Raw genomic sequence first — 23,460 nt, 5'->3', positions numbered from 1 at the left:
AGGGGAAGGGAAGGAGAAAGGGAGAGAAATATCAATGTATGGTTGCCTCTCGTGTGTCCCTTGCTGGGAACTGGCCTGCAACCCAGGCATGTGCCCTGACTGGGAATTGAACCGCAATCCTTTGGTTCACAGGCCCATGCTCAATCCACTGAGCTACACCAGCCAGGGCCCAAATTTTTAAAAAAATTTATTTACAGATTTTAGAGAAAGAGAAGAAGGGGGAGAGAGAAAGAGAGAAACATGGAGTGTCCTGCTCCACTCTGTCATGTACCCATTGGTTGACTTCTGTGTGTCCCTTGATGGGAGATAGGACCCACAACCCTTAGCACAGCAGGACAATGCTCCAATCAAATGACCTGGGCCTAAATTGTTTTTTAGAGAAAAATGGCTGGCTCATAAAATTGGATTGAGTTCCACATACTTCCCATTTGCAGAAGAGAAAATGAGAGTGTAGAGAGGTGTAATGTTAAAGCATTATACATGCATTGAAGGTCTCCTACTTGGTTAACAGCAAAACCAAGGCTCTAGAACCAGGGCTCGTGCCTTCCGGAGTCCAGAGCTCTTACATCCTACTCAACCTCGCAGGTGTTCAATGCTAGTGGAGCACAAGATTTGATCCTAAAACTGCTTCCAGTGCAACATTGAGATGAACGTGATTTTATACAGTCTGTTAGGTGGCACGTTAATTTAAGATCTACTGTGCCTTGTCTCTTATAGTCATGACAGATAACCTTTATGTAGCATTAATGACACATTTTTTTGTGATTTGTGTCTGATCAAAACTGAACAGAATAGCATAAGATAGCATAAGAAATACGTACAGATAAATACGTACAGATAAATATGCACTTAGTTTCATCACCTCCACTTATAAATGAACTCCACTCAGTTCATTTTCTTATCAGTCACAAAATAGCTGCCCCCACTACTTTTTTCCTTGCAGTTCACAATATTTAGTTCAAATGCATTAATTCTGCATTTAGGACAAGATGGGCTGGCTTACTTATGCCCATGTACTGAGCCATGTCCATATATTAAAAAAATATATGGTGTGTCACCAAGACAAACACAAAAGCCTTTAAACCCAGTCCTGAGGCCAGGAAAACATTCAGCACTATGATGCCAAAAATTTGAATCATTTATCTTGGTTTCTCATTCTTATTTTAATTAGTTTCATAGTCCCTGCATTTAGGGGAGTTTCTAATTCCTACAGTTAACTCAAGTTGCTGTTTATTATGCAGGCTCATGTTCTTATCTTTTGCTTCCTGAACATTTTGATCTAGCAGCCATAAACACAACCCCATTTTTTTAAAGGGGCCAAAATAAAACAAAAGTACTTCCCTAAAGTAAGGCAGATACCCAGTAAACTTAAAGTACTATCTTACTTGGTGCCCTGGGCTTTTTTTTTTAATTTTGAAATAATTTTAGACTTTACAAAAGGGTTGCAAAAATATGTGTGTGTATCCTTCACCCACCTTTCTCTGTTATTATCTTACATGACGATGGAACAATGATCACAGCTAAGAAATTGAACGTGGGGCCTTGACTGGTGTGGCTCCATGGAACAAGTGCCAGCCTGTGAACCAAAGGGTTGCCGGTTCGATTCCCAGTCAGGGCACATGTCTGGGTTGCAGGCCAGGCCCCCAGTGGGGGGCATGCCAGAGGTAACGACACATTGATGTTTCTTTCCTTTTTTACCTCCCTTCCCCTCTCTCTAAAAATAGATAAATAAAATCTTAAAACAAAAAGAAATTTAACATGGGAATAGTACTATTAACGAAACCATGAACTTCACTAGAATTTCACCAGAGTTACCACTATTGCCGTTTTTCTGGCTCGTGATCTAATCTAGGATCCTGGGCTGCATTTCGTTGTCATATCTCCTTTGAGACTGTTTTTTAGTCTTTCTTTGACTTTCACACTCTTGTTACTGTTACAAAGTACCGGTCGATTATTTTGTAGACCTCTTCCCAGTTGGGATCATGGGGTATTTTCTTCTGAATGCATTGAGGTTATGCACTTTCAGTAGAACATCACACGTGCAATGTGCTTTTTCACCAAATCACGTGAGAGGGAATGTGATGTCCAAACGTCTTATCACTGGTGATGCAAACCCTGTTTACTTGGTTAAGATGGTGCCCTTGACTTCTAATTCCTCCTATGCTGTCATGCTACGGTCTTTCCTGGAGCAGAGATGACAGCTGAAGTAACAGCATCCTTGCGGGAGGAGGGATGGAAGGGAAAGGCCTTCCTGACCTTCTACGTGTAGCTGCTGGCCGACAGACATATCAAGGGCGGTGACCCTGATGAGACAGATGCCTGAGAGAACGGAACATAGGATGTCAGCCACCTGGCCAAGGAGCCACGAGGTAGTACCTCTGAGAATTTGCCGTCAGACACAGGCAGGGGACCTGGACTGGCCAAGGGGCCACGTGAGGGCAGCCGTTCCTCCCAGGGGAGGAGGAGTTGGTGAGGAAGTGTTTGTGTCTTTCTGGATTTCTGCTCTTCCCTTCATTCTCCACTGCTGTTTACTTTTCTGAGACTAAGCCTTCTACACTCGCCTGATCTCTGATTCTAATAAAATCCCAGTAAGAACATTTGTCTACTGCTTTGAGGTAATTACTTTAAGTTAATTTCCATAAGCTGCCACAGACAACAGCTTCCCTGCTGGTTCTGGTCACCCAACTGTCCCCAACTGTCCCTGGAGGAAACACCTGCAATCCAGTTCAAAACTCCACCACTCAGTCCTGGAGATGACACAGGAACCCAGGTAACACGTTCTTTCTTTCTTTTTTCAAATTGAGATGTAGTTCACACCCTATCAAATTCACAGTGCATAATTCAGTGGTGTTGGTGTATTTACAAGGTTGGGTAACCACCACCACATCTACTCCAGAACATTTTCATTGCCCCAAAAAGCAATTTCGTACCCACTGTCACTCCCCACTGCCCTCTGCCTCCAGTCCCTGGCGACTCACTAATCTACTTTCTACCTCTATGGATTTGCCTATTTGAACCAAGGTACTCTTCACTCCAAATAACAGTAACCAAGATAATCTCAATCTAGGTAACCTAGGATCCCACACACACACACACACACACACACACACTCTTGAATTTTGAATTCGGCAGCACCTCACCTTCCCCTTTGATACTCTTTCCCTGTTCCACCCCATCCCCAAAACTGTGTCCCAGAGGTGGCTTGTCTGCATTTGTCCTGCACAGGGTGTAACTCATCCTGCCCTTCCCTCTTTATCAGAAACCACCTGAAGTCTTATCAGGGCCCTACATTTGTGAGGTAATGCTCAGGGAAATCTCTCTGTGCTGAGGTGCTAACAAGGAACAGATTTACATTTTAGTAAAGAACTTCTGGAACCCAAGGCTCAGCTACGATGACCAGAGGACCCAGTGTATTTGGGACTGTCCCAGTTTATGCTTGCTGCCCTGGCTTGTTAGTAATAACATCCCCTTTCCCTCTCAAAAGGGTGCTGTTTTGGGTGTTTGATTCTATGTTCACCCAACCTTAATCAAAACAAATGACTAATCATGATAATTAGAGGTATTTTGGTAGGCCAACAGGGAAAATCAGTGTAGGTAAATGAAGTTTCAATGTTTCTCAAATCAAACCCCAGCTCTACATTCCTATAAAAAGGTAAAATTCACCGACCTGTAGGAATCAGGTTCTCATCCACAGGCAAAAAAGCATCAGCTTCTATGGTGACTTCGTGGTCATAGATATTTGGGGAGCCCTGAGAGGGAAAAAGTAGAGAAGAAAAGATCTAGACTAAGTCTTTATTCATACACTTGCTTTATAACTTCTCCCACAGAAATGTTTCAAGCGTTGACACAAACTTTAGAAATCTCATTTGACCTCTGGTGATGACTGATAATTTCACTGAAGTGTGGGTAGACAGGTCCTCAAAATAGCAGCCGATTTGAAAGAAGCTCTCAAGCATGACCCCAGCATGCATTTTCTTTACCAAATGAAATTGTAAAGGTGCAAAGTCACAGAGACGCCAATGATTTGCAAGTCTTTAGCATTTCAGCTGATTAGCAGAGGGCTTTTCCCACGCTCCTCACATGCGGGGCGAACAGAAGAGCAGGCCTCTGTGGCCTGCAGCTCAGGCGCCAGACAGCCAAGGCCTCCAGCTCACTAGAGGTGGGGCACGTCACCGTCACCGTTTCTCAGGCCCACTTCTCACCCAGACACTCCTGGCCACATGACAGAAGCCCGGGACTCAGAACTGGGGTCCTTGCTTTTGAGAGTTTGTTTGTCCCCTCCATAAAAATGAACACTGCTCATCTTGGGGAGTGAAAGGCTAGGTAGTGGTCAGAGGCCTGGAGTCTAGTTCCAGCTCCCACTGAGTGGCCTCAGGGAGTTACATAACCCTCCAAGAATCTTATTTCCTTCCAAGTAAAACTGGGCTAACGATGCCCCCACCTCTTCCAGGGTTCTTGTGAAGAAGAGTTTAGTAAAGACATGTCGTGTTGCTTGCAAGCTGGAAGATACACGGGTACATTTCTAATTTAAGAGATTCTTTTTATTAATAATGGTTTATTTTAGAGCTTCACGGCAGAGATATGAAAGGGAAACCAGATGTGGGCTTTTGTTTAGTGGATATGAAAAAATAAGTTAATCCAGTGGTTCTCAACTGGGGACGATGGTGCCCCACTGGGAAACAATTTGACAGAGTATAGAGATATTTTTGATGGTCCTGGCTGGGGGTGGTAATGCTAATGGCATCTTGGGGGAAGAGACCAGGGATTCTACCAAACACTCTACAATGCACAGGACAGTCTCCCCAGACCTGCGATAAGGAGTTATCTGGCCCAAAATGTGAACAGATTTTGAGAGACTGAGAAACCCTGAGCTAAGCTACACAGAAGGTTCTGTTGGGCTCCTGAGAAGTCAGCAGGAGAGAGCCCTGTGGTTCACAGAAAACATCCCATGGTCAGAAGGACTCAGGTCCACATAACCAAATGGAGTTGTCCTAAGGAGAAAGGCCAAGAGTTTAGAGACCTTGAGAATGTGTCCAGACAAGACAGAAATTGTTTTAATCGCACTACTAAGAAGGTCTGTTTCTGAAGAACGTCTCTTGATTTCTCCCAGCAGGTACATGCTGGGCAGGGGTAGGAATGGGGCGCAGGCAAGGCTGGGGCACGGGTCTCTCTTCTGCTTACACTAGCTTTGCCCTTGTTTGGTTCCTGTTCTGACCTGGGAGGGCAGGCCCCAAATGAGAGGGGTCTGCAGCCCTGCCTAGGGCCACTCTAGACCGGAGGGGTCACTTCCTGTGTGGCTCTCCACACTGCCACCCTCTTATGCCTCAGCGGGGCTGCTGGCCCCAAAAAGGCTTATGGGACAGAGAGGTGCCTTTTCTCTGATGAGAGAAGAGAATTCGAGACTGTTTCCTTGGCTTTATCTGTTCACCGCTCAGTTCAAGTTTGAGTAGCATTCCATTACATGGCTACATCACAACTTGTTTATCCAATCTCTTGCTGACAGACTTTTGGGTTGTTCCACTTTTTTTACTATTATAATAAAGCTGCTTAGGAATTTCCTTTATCTGTTTGTTTGTTAGTACTAAGGCAGGAAGAAAAATGATTCAATATGAAAACCACACACCAAAGAAACTGGTGAATCTGAGATGTTAGGAAGAAGCCTGGGAGGAGAAGGGAAAAAAAATGTTTGTTAGGCGCCCAGTCGCCTCGTGGCTATTGGGTCACTAGGCAGCACCAACATTCCTTCGTGAAAGGGAAGCATGCCTCATTTCATGACCCCTGACCTGGAATAATGCAGCGGCCCGCTGCGGTGGAATATTACTGTTGGGTCCATTCCTTCAGGCTGATGAGAACTTGGCAAGGAATGCTGCCTTACAAAGAGAACTTAGGTCCGTCTCTGAGTTCAGTGTTTGTTTTGGTGAACCTGGCTTGGCCGTTACTAGTCTGTAACATTAACCGTAAACAGAGCTCACGGTGACCTGTGTGGGGCTTTAAACATCTTTTTGTTGTGCTTTGCCACTACCATGGCCTTAATTCAGCTCTTAATCACCTCTAGCAGGATATAACAGACACTATTGGTTACTACCCGAGCCATAGCCACGCCTTTACCAGCACCCTCCCTTTCCCCTGGAAGAACCAGGACCCGTCGATTTATCCTCTGCTAAACTAGATATGCAGGGAAAGGACCCCAACCCTGGCCCCAGAGAGCAAATCTCAAGTGGTCTAAGCCAATCGCAGTGGTCTAATTCCCTTGCTGCTGATTGGGTTAGATAGGGCATACTTTTGGCCAACAAATGTGAGGGAAAGTTGGGTGGGGAGTTTCTGGGAAAAGTTTTGCTTGTTCTTAAAAAGGAAACATTAGCCCTGGCTGGTATGGCTCAGTAGATTGAGTGTTGGCCTGTGAACCATAAGATCACTGGTTCGATTTCCCATCAAGGCACATGCCTGGGCTGTGAGCCAGGTCCCGGGCTAGGGGTATGCAAGAAGCGACAGGTTGATGTATCTCTCACCCATCAATGTTTCTCTCCCTTTCCCCTCTCTCTAAAAATAAGTGATTTGTTTTTTTTTTTTTAAAAGACCATCAATGCTTGTTGTAGCTCAGTTGGTTGGGCATCATCCCACAAAGCAAAAAGTCACCAGTTCAATTCCTGGTCAGGGTACACGCCTGGGTTGCAGTTTTGGTCCCTGGTCAGGGCACGCATAAGAGGCAACCATCAATATTTGTCTCTTGTATAGATGTTTCTCTCCCTCTCTTTCTCCCTCCATTCCCCTCCCTCTAGATATAAAAAAGTAAAATCTAAAAAATAAAAACAAACAAATAATTAATAAATACAATGGAACATTAGAGATATGAAAAAAAGGAATAGGCCCTTTTTTGTCTCTAGAAGTGACTACATGGGTTTCTGGAGCTGTGGCAACCATCTTGTGACCATAAGGGAAGAAAGGCCAAAACCCTGAAGGAGCAGAATGGAAAGACAGAAGAATCTGGGTCCTTGGTGACATACCTACCCGGTCGTACCTGAACCCCAGTTATTGCTTTGCATCTCAGGTTCCCCTGACCTGTATTGAGAGCTCTTTAGATAAAGTTTCAGTAAGAAACATGTTCTCCCTGTTTTGTGTTAGGCAAGAGCAGGAACAAGCAGGAACAGCCGAGAGAGAGAGAGAGAGAGAGAGAGAGAGAGAGAGAGAGACAGAAACAACCAAACTGCAACCTGCATAACTTTTCCATTCTTTGAAAAACACACTTCTCCCTTCCCCCTAGGTCTCTAACACTCAAACTTGGAAATGATGACTCAAAGATTGGCCCCAAGTAGAACAAAAGTATTCCTTTTAAATTAAAAAAAAACCCAAACAAACAAAAGAAGAAAATGTTTAAGTTGAGCTGACTACCTTAAACACCAAGTTCTGACCTGTTTCCTTGGGGAGGGTTGAAGATACATGATAACATGTCTGGGGGTGGGGCAAGAGATGCTCTGCAAATACAGAGGCCCCATGCCCCCAGGCCTGGTGACGGACCTTCCACTCTCACCTGTGCAGCCCAGAAGGCTGACCGCCCCGCCCACCCTCAGCCCTGGAGCTAGTGGCTGTGGATCGCAGCTGCCCTTACAAAGACAGAAGGGAGCTGACACTGCCCACCCTCCTGGGTAGGCTTTGCAATCTGGGAAACTACCCAGCCTCGGGAAGGAGGTTCAGAAATAGCCGCCACTTTGAGTGCCTGTAGGATTGGAAGGGCGTAAAAATTCTGGTCAGGAGGGTCCTGCTGCCAGGTGAATGGAAAGAGCCTCAGTGAACCTTACATTGCCAGTAAATCCCCTCCACCGGAACACACGGGCAGATGGAGTATTTCCCACATAGTTTCTCTTTCTGTTTCTGAACCCATTCCTTTAGACCACCCTGATTATAAAGCAGGATGTCCTAAAGATAGAAAACTGTACTTGAAAAATAATTAAATAAAAAAATTGGAAAATAAAATAAAATAAAAATGTGGAAAACAGTGAAATATCACCATGATCTATTATGACATAAAACCATTAATATTTCACTCTGTTTTTGTCAAGTTTCTCTCTGAAGTTATTTTAGAAAGCAAGGTCTTTATGTATACTATTGCAGAGCCTTTCATGGCTGGGCATGCTTGCTTTTTTGTGTGTGTTTTGGTTAGTCTTAAGATCTCAACAAGGATAGTGGAAGTTCCTGAAGATAAGGAACAAGCAAGTGAAGAAACATCTTTCTTATTTTTAAAGGGAGAACTTTGGGAATTATATAAGAACCCATCAGCTATGCTATTTGAAAAGATCCTCGGGAAAAAATCGGCAGATCATCAGCAAACTCCTAAAAGAGTGTGAAAATATAAGACATTACTAGCTGGCTGTGAACATCACTTTGTGGTAGAAAATCATGCCCAAGTGATTCAAGAATAGTACAAAATGATGAGTACTTCATATGAACAGGAAGTAACAGATATAATCTACAGAGTTTAGCTGTGCTTTTTTATTCTATCCCCTGCAATAACCTCTTCAGCAAGCTAAAATATTAGCTTTAGGAGGGGGTGAGGTAGTTTAGAGATTACCTAAGAGGGGTTATCAATGTCTCTATACCATACTTAGGGTAGGTTGCGCAGCAGGAACACACAAATATTGGCAGCATATCTAAAGAGGTTAGGCCGAGCACATTTCCAAAAGTCCAAGGATGGAAAGCACTTTACTTGGAAATAATATGGGGGACAGTAGGAGTGAAGTAGGGCAAATGTAAGTATATGTTACTAGATGAAAGGGAATTCTTCTTTTTTTTTAAAGATTTTATTTGTCTTTAGAGGGGAAGGGAAGGAGAGAGGGAGAGAAATATCAATGTGTGGTTGCCTCTTATGCGTTCCCTGCTGGGAACTGGCCTGCAACCCAAGCATGTGCCCTGACTGGGTATCTAACTGCAATCCTCTGGTTCACAGGCCTGCTCTCAATCCACTGAGCCACATCAGCCAGGGCCTTTTTTAACAAATTCATTTTCTTCTCATTTGAGAGAGAGGGGAGGGAGGAGAAAAAGAAATACTGATTGGCTGCCTTCTGTGTATGCCCCAACTGGGGATCGAGCCTGCAACCCGGGCATGTGCCCTGACCAGGAGTTGAACCAGTGCCTTTTTGGTTATGGGATAATGTTCTAACCAACTGAGCCACACTGGCCAGGGTGAGAAGGAATTCTTAAGGGAGCTCTTAGGAAGCAGATAATTCTCTCGGTGGTACAATGTACTCAACGTATCTTTCTCTATAACTTCATTTATTGAGCACCTACTGAGCCAGATGCTTTGCTGGGCACTTTTCATCATCCAGAGTAATTTCCTGCTGGGTTGGTCTCTCCAGCCACTCCCCCAGGTCATTCCATAAAACACAGGGCAGGAGAGAAGGGGCAGGTTGCACATGGCACCACTGGAGAGCAGAGGCAAGGGCACTTACCTGGCCCGCCAGGTTGAAATAAGAATGGTTGGTCAGGTTGACTGGCGTGGTCTGACTGGCCTGAGCTCGGTAGTTGACCACGAGCTCCCCACCATCCAGCGTGTATGTTACCCAGACTTTGAGCTCCCCGGGGTAACCTTCCTCACCGTCTGGACTGACCCGTGAGAACTGGACGCCATTCGACAGCACCTGAGGGGTCCAGAGGACCTAGGAAAAAAGTGTGTTCAAAGCTGTTGAGTCACTCCAACCCCAGGCTGAATGCCACATTTCCACATTAAAGACAACTGATTCCAGGAAGGGAACTGATGAGACAATCAACAAGGTTTAAAATAATAGCTTAGATTTTAATTATTTAAAAATTCTGTTTATACAGAATTTGAGAGAAAAAAATTTCTCTTTACCTACTCACATTTCCGATCCTGTTTTCCCTTGAATGTATATGTATGTGTCTATAATATTTTCTTCCCTTACTTTGAAACTTTTTTTTGAAATCTCGGCACCCTATTCAAAGTGCAGCAATATAGCAATGTCTACTGCCTGCTAATAGTATTAAAAACAGCCTTAATAAATCAGTCTGTCTCTCCTGGGGGTACTATTTACAAACATTGATAGAGAAATCAGTTGTTTGTGGAAGGGTCCCGCTCCCTCACTGTATTGTGACCCTTACATCCTATAATGTGCCCTGGTTCACAGAAGGGGCTCAGTAGGCAAGGCCCGCTACATTCAAGGATATGTGTGTGCAAACTCACTGTTTGCTCCATTCATACAAGGCAAACCTGTCAACACCATAAAAAACGCCACAGGGGAATAGAGGGAACAGGAACAGGCTGGAACAAGGTACTGTTCTGACGCTCCTCTGAAGATCCATGTCCAAGCAGGGCAGGGTCTAACTTCCTCTGGTTGGGGTCTGCCCGCAGACCTGGCGTATCCCAGAGGCCCTCTGGCTTTTTGCCTCCCTGGACTAAGGAGTCCTCTCCTTGAGCGAAAGGGAACTGACAGGGCAGTCTGGGTCTGGGCCACAGACAGGAAGCTGGTGGGGCAGGGGAAGCAGAGAGTGGCCAACTTCCTTCTGAAGGAGAGGTGGCGGTGAGAGGCAGGAAAGAAAAAATTGCGGCTCTAACTGCATACATGTTCCTGTCTTCTCCAGGAAATAACCTGGGTGCTGTAATGGAAAGGCAAGTTACCTATCGAAATTATCTCCCTCACAGCCTGAAATTAGACTTGTAACAAGAGAGTCACTTGGGGTTAGCCAGCAGACTCCCACCCAGCCAGGGAGCAGGAGGCCAGGCATTCCCACTTCAGGAAGAAACTGTTTGATCAATTTGCTTTCCTAACCCTTTTTTTCCCAGCGCTTCACTTGGGGAATGGAGTTTTAATGTGGGAAGGGGGAGCTGGAGAGAATAGGAGGTAATGTTGAGTCATGGGAGGGTAGGCCTGAATGCCGCCGGCTAACTGACAAACATGGGGTGGGAGGTTGCACTGGAGGCACCCCCAGTGGCAGCTGTGGTGACAGCAGCATATGGGGTGCAAGAATGAGGGTGTCTGGCCAGGCAGCCTGGCTTAGGGCCGTGTGACCCTTCAGACCCTCAGCCGCCTAATCTGGTGATAATACAGGGTGAGAGATAACATACCCAAATGGCTTGTTTAGTAAGTAAGTGGTTAGGTATTATTTTCAATTCGCCTTCCTGCTGTGCCTAAGGAAAGTCCTTCCCTGTCTTTCCTTAGTCAGCGGCCATTGTCCTTCCTCAGTCGGGGCTGTGCCGCCTGCTGTAGTCAGATGAACTAGACAAGGATGGGTCCTGGAACAGGGCCAGTGCCTCTGCTTGTCCTAACCATGGGAGCAACCTGTTTCCTGAACCACCTTTCCACGCATTTGCTCCAGGACCCGGGATTGTGCCTGGTACAGAAGGTATGCTGGAAGGTACTTGGTGGAGTATGCCAGGTCAGGACCTGGCCAATGCCCCCACTCACCTTATCAAAGCCTCTGATGCCTCCGTGCAGACTGTTGGGCCCCTTGTTAATGGCCAGCTTGACCTCCTTCCCGTCTAACATGAATGTCCCTTTGGCGATGCGGTTGGCCACCCTGCCGACCACTGCTCCAAAGTAGGGCTGCTGCTGGAGGTAGCCTGCAAGGACATGGCACTGTAGAGTTTTTGAAAACTTCAAACCTAAGGCGAGGCTCACACAGCTACCCACCACTTTCTCATGGGAGCACATCCTCATGGAAACAGAAAAATGCTGTTCTCTATACATGGCCTTTTCCCCTTCCAAAAGCAGTAAACATTTTTAAAGGACTTTGTGAAACACAAAGAAGACATTTAAATCATCCTAATATCATCAACAGAGAGAACCACTGTTAATATTCTGAAACACATCCTTCTGTCTTCTAGCATATGCCTACATATACTTTCCTTCTTCTTCTTTTTTATTAAACTGGGGTCTTAGTATGCATGCTGCATTGCAATCTGCTTTTTTTCCTAGGTTGATCGATTTTTTCACTAAAAATTATTTTGTGTGTGTAGTCTTGAGAAGAAACTCATCTTATCTTTCTTTTTTGTTTCTTCTTAAAAAAATCATACAATTAGTATATTAAAATGTCCTTTAAAGAGTGTTAGATAGCTCTGGCTGGGTAGCTCATTTGGTTGCAACATCATCTAGATACTCCAAGGTTGTGGGTTCGATTCCTGGTCAGGGCACATACAAGAAGCAACCAATGAATGTATAAATAAGTGGAACAACAAGCTGATGTTTCTCTCAAAATCAATCAATAAATTTAAAAAAGTTAAAAACAGTGTTAACTAATACACAAGTACATAGTGTAGTCTTGCCAGAGGAATTATAGGCACCCAGTTAAATATGAACTTCAAGTAAATAATGAATGCTATTTCAGCATAAATATGTCCATATTATTATACATGGCACATACTACACTTTAAAATATTTGTTATTTATCTGAAATTCAAATTTAATTGGGTATCTTGTATTTTCATTTGCTAAATCTGGCAAACTTAACGAAGAGTAAAACACGAAAGCTCTCCTCTGCCTCCCAACCCCTCTCCTTCCCAGTGAAAGCCACTGCTAAGAGTGTTACGAGAAACTGCTCACACGCACTTATATAGGTCTATGCTAACAGCATATTAGCACATACGAATACTCAAACACATTCTGTATACATATATAAAGAGAATTATGCTATACACATTTTGCAACATTTTCTGTTATCAAATATCTTAAGATCTTTCCATGTGGCTACACATATCCACCTACTATATTCCTTTTTTTAAAGATACTTTATTTACTTATTTTTAGAGAGAGGGGAAGGGAGAGAGAAAGAGAGGGAGAGGAACATTCAATGGTTGCCTCTCCCATGTGCCCCAACTGGGGACCTGGCCCAGGCCTATGCCTTGACCAGGAATTGACCCGGTGACCTTTTGCTTTGAGGGATGACACCCAACCAAGCCACACTGGTCAGGGCCCATATTCTTTCTGATGGCTACACGGCATATTGATGAGCACAGACTGTTGTTAGCTTTCTAGGAGGGTTTTGAAAGAAATAGAGCCAGTGTCCTGTATGTATGTGCAACTCTGTGCCTGGGCACGTCGCAGCACTGTCCTTCTCTCTGAATTTCTCCATCCTGTAATCTTTTCGTTTAGATTACGTTGGCAGAGTAAGGTTTGCAGGCAGTTTGTTTTTTGTATTGCCACCAGGATTACTTTCTGTTCTGTTTTTCACTCAGATGCTCTTGGAATCCCATTTCCCTTTCCTGCACTGCTGGGTATCCACCACATCTACCGCAGATCAGAAGAGTATGCAGTTTCAGCACACGAATCCTTTTTACCATGGCTGGAGGGGCTCTGAGGGTGTGGAAACTGAACCCATCAGTCCAGTTACAGGTCACGGGTTCCCATTACTCAACTGGCTGGGCCTAAAGGAGACATTAATCTTCTCTTCCAGGTCTTTCCTCGTTCACTTCTTTGTTAATCTATGGGTGCGCGGAGTTCCGCCCATGGACTATCATAACAGCAAACACTGCGTGCTTTCAAAGTCTCAGCCACTATCTAAGTGCTCTACATTTAACTCATTCTGAGTTAACTTATTAACTTGTTAACTCAGAATGCTTCTATCAGTTAGATAGGATTATTACCCTCATTTTATAGGTGTGGAAACTGAGAACAGAAAAGTTAAGCAACTTGCCCCCAAATACAGAGCCAGTTATGACAGAACCAGGATTTGAAGGCAGACAGCCTGGCTCCTAAATACGTGTTCGTGAGCGTGACATTACTTGGAAAGCACAGCCTTCCTGGTTAATTGACCTCACTACCATCTCTCAGCACAGGCCAGGCGGATCGGTCTATCAGCTCCCACCCACCTCTCCCTGCACTATCCTCTTTCTGAAGCTGTCCCTTTAAAACCCCTTAGACACTGGGTAACCAAAGGGGTCCCACAGGGCCGAATAATCTTTTCCTGGGTTTGCTTCATATGTTTTTGTTTTTAATAGACTTTATTTTTTCTAAAGCAGTTTTTGGTTCACAGAAAAATCAAGCAGAGAGTACAGAGATTTCTCATATCCGCCCTGCCCCCCCCCCACAGGCACAGCCTCCCCCATTATCAACATCCCCCAGCAGAGTGGTACACGTATTAGAATTGATGAACCTACCCTGCCATACTACCGTCACCTGAAGTCCACAGTTTACATCAGGGTTCACTCTTGGTGTTGTACATTTTGTGGGTTTGGACAAAGGTATAAGGACATGTACCCTCTGTTATAATATTATACAGAGTATTTTCACTTCTCTAAAAATCTGGTGCGCTGCCTATTCATCCCCTCCTACCCCCCGAGTCTCTGGCAACCACCGATCTTTTTACTGTGTCCATAATTTTGCCTTTTCCAGAATCTCCTATAGTTGCAATCATACAACATGTAGCCTTTTCAGATGGGCTTCTTTCACTTAGTAATATGCATTTCAGGGTGCTCCTGTTTTTTCATGGCTCGATAACTCATTTCTTCTTAGTACTGAATAATATTCTATTGTCTGGATGAACCACAGTTCATTTATCCATTCACCTACCAGAGGACATCTTGATTGCTTCCAAGTGGTGGCAATTATGAATAAGCTCTTATAAACACCCATGCATAGGTTTGTGTGTGGGTATCAGTTTTTAACCCCTGTGAGTAAATACCAAGATGTACGATTGCTGGATCATATGGTTAGAGCATGTGGAGTTTTACAAAGAAACCACTAAACTGTCCCCCAAAGTGGCCATTCCCACCAGCAACGAATGAGTGCTCCCATTGTTCCACATCCTCTCCAGCATTTGGTGTTGTCAGTGTTCTGAACTTTGGCCACTCTAATAGGTCTCATTTTAATTTGTACTTCTCTGATGACAAATGATGTGGACACTCATCTGTTTTTCAGGAGTTCAAAAATGTGAAGAAAACAGAATTTCTGTTCAAAAATTGTTTGGCTGTATCTATTTTTGACTCCTATGATGATTCATTCAACAAGTGCACACTGAGCCCTTTCTCTGTCAGTCACAGCTTAGCAACACTGACAAATCCAACAACAAGGCTGCTGCCTCCTGGGCTTGCAAGAACTGCCTCAACCGGAAGTGGTTAATAATAGGCTCATGGAGATATGAAGCACTTGTTCGTCCTTGGTTTAGATGAAGCATTTTTAAGGATTAAACTGTAAGGACAGCAGAAACCACTGCTCCCAGTGTCTCTGGAAACCTTTTTTTTTAAAGATTTGTATTTATTTTTGGAAGGGAGGAGAGGGAGATAGAGAGGGAGAGGAACATCGACGTACAAAAGAAACATCAATTGGTTGCCTCTCGCATGTCCCCAGCTGGGAAGTTGGACTGCAACCCAGGCATGTGCCCTGACTGGGACTGAGTTCGCAGGCTGGCACTCAATCCACTGAGCCACACCAGCCAGAGCTGGAAAACCCTTTGGAACAAATGGATTTTATACTACCTCCACATGTTATTAAACTTTTATATCAAATCAGAATTAGAAAACGTGACAATCCCCAAATCATGAATAGGACATGACTAAAAAGCTTGTTTGAAATGCAGAAAGTACTATTTTCTATGAAGAAAAAGAGTTTCTAGGTCAAGCCAGGAATGCTGACTTAATCAAGTCGAATGCTGAGATAGGGTCAAGGGTAAAGGAAAAGTTTTTCCATTTCTTTTTTGAGCGAGGGATGAGCCAGAACATAGTCATAAACGCTTAACCACGGAGTATGGTCTTTCCACCCCTCTAACATCCCAAGGATCCCAGCTACAACATGCACTTCAGACAGACAAACCTTTGCCAGGGTGCCCTAAATTCTCAAATAAAGTTGCTCCTTAATCTCAGCCCAAACCTCCGCACCCTGATCCACCTTCCTTGGTATTTTGAAGAGAACAAACATTACTTTACTTGATTAGCAAGCACTTCAAGGATCCCAAATCTTTTATATATTTTTAAATGGCTGCTGGCTGTCCCAGATGAATCTCCATGATATTTTTTTTCAGTGTTAACAAAATGAAGTAAGAAGTTCAAGTAGTGTGAGGGAAAATATTTGGGGGGCGGGTAAAGGAAGGAAAGAAGATAAAAATGAACTGTTCACCATAGTTACATACTATCACAGCCAATAGCACATTTAATCATCATTATCCACTTGTTTTAGGTGAGGAAAGAGGTCTGGAGAGGTTGAGTTAAATAACTTGTTCAAGGTCACACTGTTTTAAGGGACAGAGCAGATTTCAACCAGGAATCCTCCGTGTTCCCATACGGGCTTGTTGGGCATTTATCGTATTAAACCGCAGCCTCTGCACTGGTCCCTTTTCCTCGGCGGTACGCCCTCTTATGAACTCAGGTTTTCTAAGAGCACTAAGTTTATTTTCTCTAGTTTTCCATAGTGGCTCTCATGGCAGTAAGAGCTGGGTGTCGGGCGGCAATGGGGAGGTAGAAGGGAAGGACTCGCATTGATTGTATGGGTATTGTTTGCTCCTGTGGTTTATAAGCAAATATTCTCATCATAGGTTTTAAAAGAAATCATAATGACTGCAGGTGGGACATGCAGATGAAAAACATTTAAAAATATTTTGCCGTGGCCTGGTGTGGCTCAGTGGATAGAGTGCCGGTCTGTGAACCAAGAGGTTGCCAGTTCGATTCCCAGTCAGGGCACATGCCTGGGTTGTGGGCCTGGTCCCTGGCTGGGGACGTGCGAAAGACAACCAATCAACATTCCTCACACCAGTGTTTCTCCTCCTGTCTTTCTCCCTCCCTTCCCCTCTCTCCAAAAAAGTAAATAAATGAAATATTTTTTAAAACATTAAAAATATTTTAAATACAAACAAACAAACAAAAAAACCAGCAGAAAAACTCACAGGATGCATGACTTGTTTTTCCCAGCCTATTAACTGAAAGATCATATGATCTACCTTTTTAGAATTCTACAGAAGAGAAATCTCATTTTCCCAGGGAGAAAGTGAACCATTCGACCGCAGGTCATGGCCATCATCCAAGCAGTTTACATAAGCTATCTGGGAAACTGGAAATAGTTCACATCTAACCTGGGGGTTACAAAAGGACCACGTCTCGTGGAATTCTCCATGCTTAGCTCTTCCCATAGCCCAAAACATGTCTGGGGACATGGTAACGAATGTAACCCCTTACTCTAGCACATCTTACTGCTTCACATTATTTGCCTCAGTTTGTTAGTATGGCATAGACTCAGACATTCTCAAAGACTATGCAGTGAAAATTAAGTCTCCTGGCTATCCCTGTACCCCAACTACCCAGAGTCTTGGCTTGAGGACAACCACTGTTGCCAATTTCTTAACATGAGTTTCAATACACTGCAATGGATCAAAATAGCCGAGAGCCCTTTCTGGCCACTGTTTTGTGCAGCTTAACGGTGGGGACACATCCATAGGTTTCGTCACTGTGCAAACCTCACAGAGCACACTTACACAAACCTAGATGGTATGGTTGGTGCACTACCATAGCATGTGACGTCCGAGCTTGACCAGAATACTGTCAGGTAGCCATGACTATGTACTGATTGAGACAGTTATGCTTCTTGTTACGAAGGCTTCTTTATTTTTGGCAATATGCAAAGAATCTACAGAAAACTTGAAGGGCAGGGCCTTAAAACAGGAACAAGGGCCCAGCTGCAACACCCTCAAAGAGAGCTGAATATGTTAGAAAGTATTACTTTATAGTCTGAGGGCTTTACCCCAACTTCTCTTTTGAAAATGGCTGATTACCTTTCAAAATAAGTAAGTTATCTAAATTATAGCATAGGAATTCAAATTCTCTCTTGATGCTTTTTGTGAAGCCCGTGATGCCTCTTGGGGAAGAAAATGCTGTTTAACTTTCTCAGAAGGTGTTAACAGCAAGTGGGTGACACAATATAAGTCAGTGGATCTCAGGGGTCATGGTTTTTTCTCCCTTTAAGAACATTTGGGGAGAATGTTTTCTTTCACCCATACCCCCACAAGAGTCATAGACTCATAAAGACAATTGCATAAATGTCCTCACCAAATCAGCACTTTGATGCCTGGTGCTTCCCACGTGCCATGTCACCGTGACGCACATTTTTTATGAATTCCAGAAAGACACCATGTACTTTAAGCTCTGTGTGACTCACATCAGATGTAAAAATGGTATGAACTGAGTGTGTATAGGGGGATGGTGGTTACCTCCTGAAGGGTGATAAGGCAGAGATGGAAATGAGGAGATGCAAGCAGGTGCTCTTAGCTTATCGTCTCCAGTTCTTTCCCAGTTCTGCAATTGGAGACCAAATACTTAATTCTTTGACTCCATGCCCAATTTTGCACCAGTCAAGTAATCTTTTTACGGTTCTGTTTCAGCCTGAAAAATAGTTATGCTACTAACAGAAAGAGATGATTCAGCAAAATGATTCTCAGAAATCCCCCCCTTTTTTTTGCTCTCCTCCCTCCCTAAGAAATCCTCTTTTGTCATTTGTCAACCCTCTTGACTTTGAAGACAGATGTGAACCCTCACCCCCCAAAATTCAAGGGGCCATGGAGCTGATTTTCCCTACATCCTTGCACCTTCCCACCCTTGAGCCTCCTATAAGGATTTGCTGAAGTTACCAAAGAAATTCTGCTGAAGATGACCTGCCCCCTCTCCAGGCCAAGCTGTGGAAGCTCCAAGGTGGACAAAGACAAACAGAGGGCAAGGAATAAGGTCCTCAGGAATATTCTTTTAACACACTGAGGATATGGGGAGCAAATTTCAGTCTCCTAGGGGAAAACCAATACTCTCACGAGTTTCCTGTTGACCTCCAACCATGAGCCATGCTACAGATCTAAAGAACCAGACAGAAAGACACACCTAGAGGAAAGCCTTCAAATCCCTCTCTAAGTAGATTTCGTCCGTGCCTCTACCACTGAGCAGTATTCATTCTCAACAGTTTCTTTGCCAACTTGATTTCAAACCTCATTTTCTGTCTAGTTGCACCCTTACTGCAAAGAGAGCACTAATGATGCTTTGTGATCAAACTGCAATTGTAGTTATGCGTTTATGCAATTATTTGGCTAGCAATTTTGTCCCTGGCTAAAAGGCAGCTCTATTGGGGGGGCGGGGGGACACGACCTTGTCTGTCTTCATTGGATAAGATCATTGAATTAACAGTTTTTAGACACATGTATTATTATGTGATCTTAATTGCCCAGGGATTCCAACAGGATGAAAGTCCACCCTAGTTAGGAGACCTCATTTGTAGACAACGAGGTCTTCTGCCTTCCATTCCTTGCAGAGCTGTAGAGCAGGCAGGGTCGCTGGGCACCAACCAACCCCACCCAGATCAAAGTAGATAAGCTGTCGGCACCCCTGAGCATTTCTGAGACAACTGTGCCTCAAAGAGAATCTGATGAAGGAAAAGGAAGTAGACAAGCAAGTCTTTGATTTTCCTTCTTGAGACAGCGCAGGAGGAAGGGCCTGGGAGCCACGCCCCCTCTGGCCTGCTTTTTCCCCTCCAGCCCTCACAAAGATCAGGCAGTTCAAAGGTCGCTCCAGGGTTGCTGGAGTTTAATCTTGCCTTCAACTGACTTTTTTAATCGTTTAAGGCAAAGCCTGAATGGATAATCAGAGGCTAAGTCCCAAAGCGGTTTCCATTCATTTTGTCTTTTTTTTTTTTCCAAGCACTGGATCACAACACAGGGAGTTAGTGGGATCCAAGCCTTCATGACGGCCCCAAGCTCAGTCCTTCCCCTGGATCCCCTCCGCGAGCAGTCAGATTCGTGCAGTCTGATCCGGGGGCGTGCGTGGGGTGGGTCTGAGGCCCACCAGTGGCCCGGGGCAGAGTTCAACCCACCTTCCAACTCGGCAAAGCCAAGCACCACATCTGAGGCTCTGCCCTGCCTGTCTTTGACTTCCAGGGCCGTAATGGTGCAGCCCCAGGAAATGATGTCCACTCTCAGCAGGTCTGACTGCAGCCGGAACTTCTCCACCGTTCCTGCCCCCGAGGGCAGCTCCCCAAACACCGATCTGGTCACCGAAACCATGGGGAAAGCTCGGGGAGTACAGCTGCTCCTGGAACTTCGAAATCCTGCCGGGAGATTTGTAGCGACAGCAGTTTACTGGAGAAGGGGTGGGACCACGGCACAGACTCCTCCCCGTCCTTGCCTGGATCCAGGGAGTGACTACCGCAGCAAGAAATATCCCCTGGGGCCTTTCTAATAGTTTATTTGCCTAAGGGTCACCTGAATGCAAAAATTCCACCCTTGCCTGTAGTTCTTTTCCTCTGCTAACCTTGGATGCATTGCATGTTGGGAATGGTAGTCTTCGGGAGGTGAAATTGCATTTTGGGGCCTGTAGTCTTTGTAAATCCAGGGCTGAACCTGTAGGATTCCACGGGGGTCTCTGTTCTGGCCCAAGGTTCTCCACAGACAATGAGCTGTTGTTCATTAATGGTGGCGGCTGACTTTCAGATTAAATTCGGGGAAACGCAGAGAGCAGAATTAGAGACAGTGAGGCAGATCTTGCGGGGGAGGGGGGTAAATTCTGGTTTTAAGTTAGCTCTTTGATCCCGGGGCAAAGAAGTGCAGGGGTGGTTTAAAGAAGGGGTAAGTAATTGCAGGCTTCTTGTCGCACTGCACACTGACAGAAGATCCATTGTGTTTGTCACATGGGGCAAAGTCCTGTAGGTGTTTCTACTGGAGCCACTGCCCAAAGGCCCTCCTGACTGCCGACCTGCAGTAACCGACTTGGCAGGGACGTTGTAGAAGGTCAGGTGTGTTTGCAGGTGATCGGAGGCAAACTTCTGCCTTCAGGGGACTGGGTAAGGGTATCTGTTCCCTTGTCTTGTTCTTGAAGCCCAGAGTTCCTTTACCGTGGGATTAAGAAAACAAATATTTAAGAAGGTCCTCATAAATATCTGATACTGTGCTTTTATTATCCCCTTTCCCCAAGCAGGAAAAGGCTGTAAGTGTGTACTGCTGGGAAAGACACTGAGGTCATTAAAGAATTGTCATGCCTTAGTATGCCTCACAGTTATTTGTAGAGATTTTATTTTTTTCATAGAGAAGGGAAGGGAAGGAGTGAGAGAGGGAGAGAAACACTGATCTGAGAAACATTAATTCATTGCCTTCCGCACACACCCCGACTGGGAACAAACCTGCAACCCAGGCATGTGTCCTGATGAGAAATTGAACTGGCGACCTTTTGATTTGCGGGAAGGCACCAAGCCAACTGAGACACACCAGTCAAGGTTGCAGAGATTTTTACAATGCATATTCCCAGGCCTGTCCCTGGGCTTTTCGATTCTGTGAGTCCAGGCTGAGACTCAGGAATCTGTCTTTTTCACAGGTTCCCCAGGTTATTCTAATGCAGATTTTCTGGGAACAAGCCTTGAAAAATATTTCTCTAAATTTTGATGACTAATTTCAGGGTTTTTCTCCTCCCAAAATAGGCTCTGATGGCAGAGGACTTAAACAGAGCTACTAAAGGCCTTAATAGAATTGTCAGATAAAATACAGGAGCCTGTGTATGTATTTCTTTACTAAATCTGGCAATGCTAGACAGTGCTGGGCCTTGGGCAGAAGGCAGGATGCTGGAAGCCTAAAGACATGTTTTACTTGATGGTCTGCATACTCATCTCATCTTTGCTTGATGCTGCTTTTGGTTTGGTTCCTAGGTCAGAGGGGGTCCGACTAGACAGTTGTGAGTGCCAAAAGCATCTATGACTAAGAAATTAGGAGAATTGGGGTCATGTTTCTGTAATCTGATGCTGATAAAACATAACTGTCTCTTAGCCCTTTCTGTCTGTGTAGTTAGTTGGAGAGAATATTTAGCATTCTTGCCACAAAGTCTCAATTCTCATTCACGAAGCAGGGGAATTCTGATAGCAAAGGAAAATGAGAGCTTGCAACAGGCTTCGGTGAAGCATAGCACATAATAATAAAAAGACGCAAGCAAGCCAAATTACAGACTGCACCACACATACAATAACCGATAAGCACTCTTGCGTGCGGCTTCTTCAGAAGTGCTCATGAACTCTGCAACCCCCATCAGCCCACTTCACATTTATGGCTGATTCATACACAAGCCCTTTAGCTTATGCTGTGTTAGCAAGGATGTCTTCGACTCTCTTCTGTGAGCAGGAAGACTGCATTTTCTTTTCTCAGCTGCCAGCTCTCAATGTTCTGCCAAGCTCACGTTGTCACCAGGAAGAAATAAATGCATTTGAATGACCAGACCTGAAAGTCACTCGGGGAAGTCATGTATCTTGGCTTGGTAGAAAATGAAACATACCGTGATGTCTAAGATGTAAGGAGCACGCTTCTTGATTTCAATTTCCTTGTGCTATTAAGAGTTTAACATATTGTGCCAAGTAGGATTACCTTGTGCTAAGGCAGGTGTACAGGCACAAACCTTGATTTTTCTTACTAAAATGTCCCATTTTCTTAGTTCCCAACATTGGATTAGATCAGGAGCAAACTAGTAATCTTGAAAAGGAAACGTCAAATTCTAGCAGATAATTTATTTTTATTTTGGGTATAGGGGCTGAGGGTAACACTCTGAGGTAAAGGGAGTAGGAATTGTGACATTTATGTTAATAAGGGGTTACTCAGAGTGGGTAACTTCACTTCCCATCAGATATGGGTGGTCAGGGGAAGAGTAAGTTCTGTCATTGTTCTCAGCTGGAGGTTAGTCCCTGCAGCTGAGTGCTTGGGAGCCAGAAATGAGGACATCTGAGCCCCAGGACATCTGGGTTCCACCTCCTCATCCTACACGGAAACTACAGGTGCACCGTTCCTGGGACCCATCAGGCTCTGGGCCCACGGCAGCCCTAAGCTGTTGACAGGCTGCCATGCAGAGGAGACTCTGAGATAAAACAATAAAAACAACTCGCAATACCTCAGCGTTTATCTCTAAAGAGACCTAGAGTAGATTGTTTTCAGTCAGGTTGGCACGCTACCACCTTCCTGCTTTCTTTCTTCCCACTTTGAATGCCAATAGTATTTATTGCCGGTTCTCTTCACTGGGCACTCAGCACGCACTGTCTTAGATCATGCCTTGTCTTGCCGGGAGTACATTTGACTGTTGCGATTGTTAACCATTGCCCTCTGGCTCAACATTTTGACTTGTGTATATTTATTCTAAACATCACCACACTTAGTCTCGGAAGGAAACTACTCGTATCCAGAAAACAAAGGTGGAACACTTGTACCTGGGAGAATCCCATCAGGTTCATGGGAAGTGGAATTCTCACAATTTGATTTGCCTCTATTTCATCCACAACTCTGGAGCAGCTGCTGGAGAAGACATTATGGGTGCAGGTGAGAAGTTACAGAGGAAGACATTAAATCTAGCTGTATGATGTGTTAATCATCTGTCAAGTATTCAACAAGTGTGTGCCAGGCATTGTGCTAAGTGCCAGGTGTACACTGGTAAGTAAAACATTGTCCTTGTCTTTTAGGGAGTTGACAGTCCAATGTAATAAATGCTCATTTTTCTTCTCTGTGAAAACTTCAGTAAAACCTTGGAAATTTATTACC

General features: G+C 44.5%; 1 protein-coding gene across 1 annotated transcript in view; it reads right to left on the bottom strand.

Annotated features, from left to right (window-relative positions):
• GALM (galactose mutarotase) overlaps nucleotides 1–20,139 on the bottom strand; it is a 47,536-nt gene extending 27,397 nt beyond the window's left edge. Inside the window, exons 1-4 of the mRNA XM_037066497.1 lie at nucleotides 19,776–20,139; nucleotides 11,415–11,569; nucleotides 9,444–9,650; nucleotides 3,668–3,749 (exon numbers count right to left, since the gene is read on the bottom strand). Of these exons, the coding sequence (XP_036922392.1) occupies nucleotides 3,668–3,749; nucleotides 9,444–9,650; nucleotides 11,415–11,569; nucleotides 19,776–19,965 (634 nt within the window). The 5' untranslated portion in view covers nucleotides 19,966–20,139. The remainder of the gene's footprint in view (nucleotides 1–3,667; nucleotides 3,750–9,443; nucleotides 9,651–11,414; nucleotides 11,570–19,775) is intronic.
• Nucleotides 20,140–23,460: the final 3,321 nt, after the last annotated feature.

Source organism: Sturnira hondurensis, unplaced genomic scaffold (assembly GCF_014824575.4).
Source record: "Sturnira hondurensis isolate 20B ecotype Veracruz unplaced genomic scaffold, ASM1482457v3 Scaffold0016663, whole genome shotgun sequence".
Classification (NCBI taxonomy): domain Eukaryota; kingdom Metazoa; phylum Chordata; class Mammalia; order Chiroptera; family Phyllostomidae; genus Sturnira; species Sturnira hondurensis.
The sequence above is the reverse complement of the archived record's forward strand: the minus strand, read 5'-3'. Positions and strand labels throughout refer to the sequence as shown.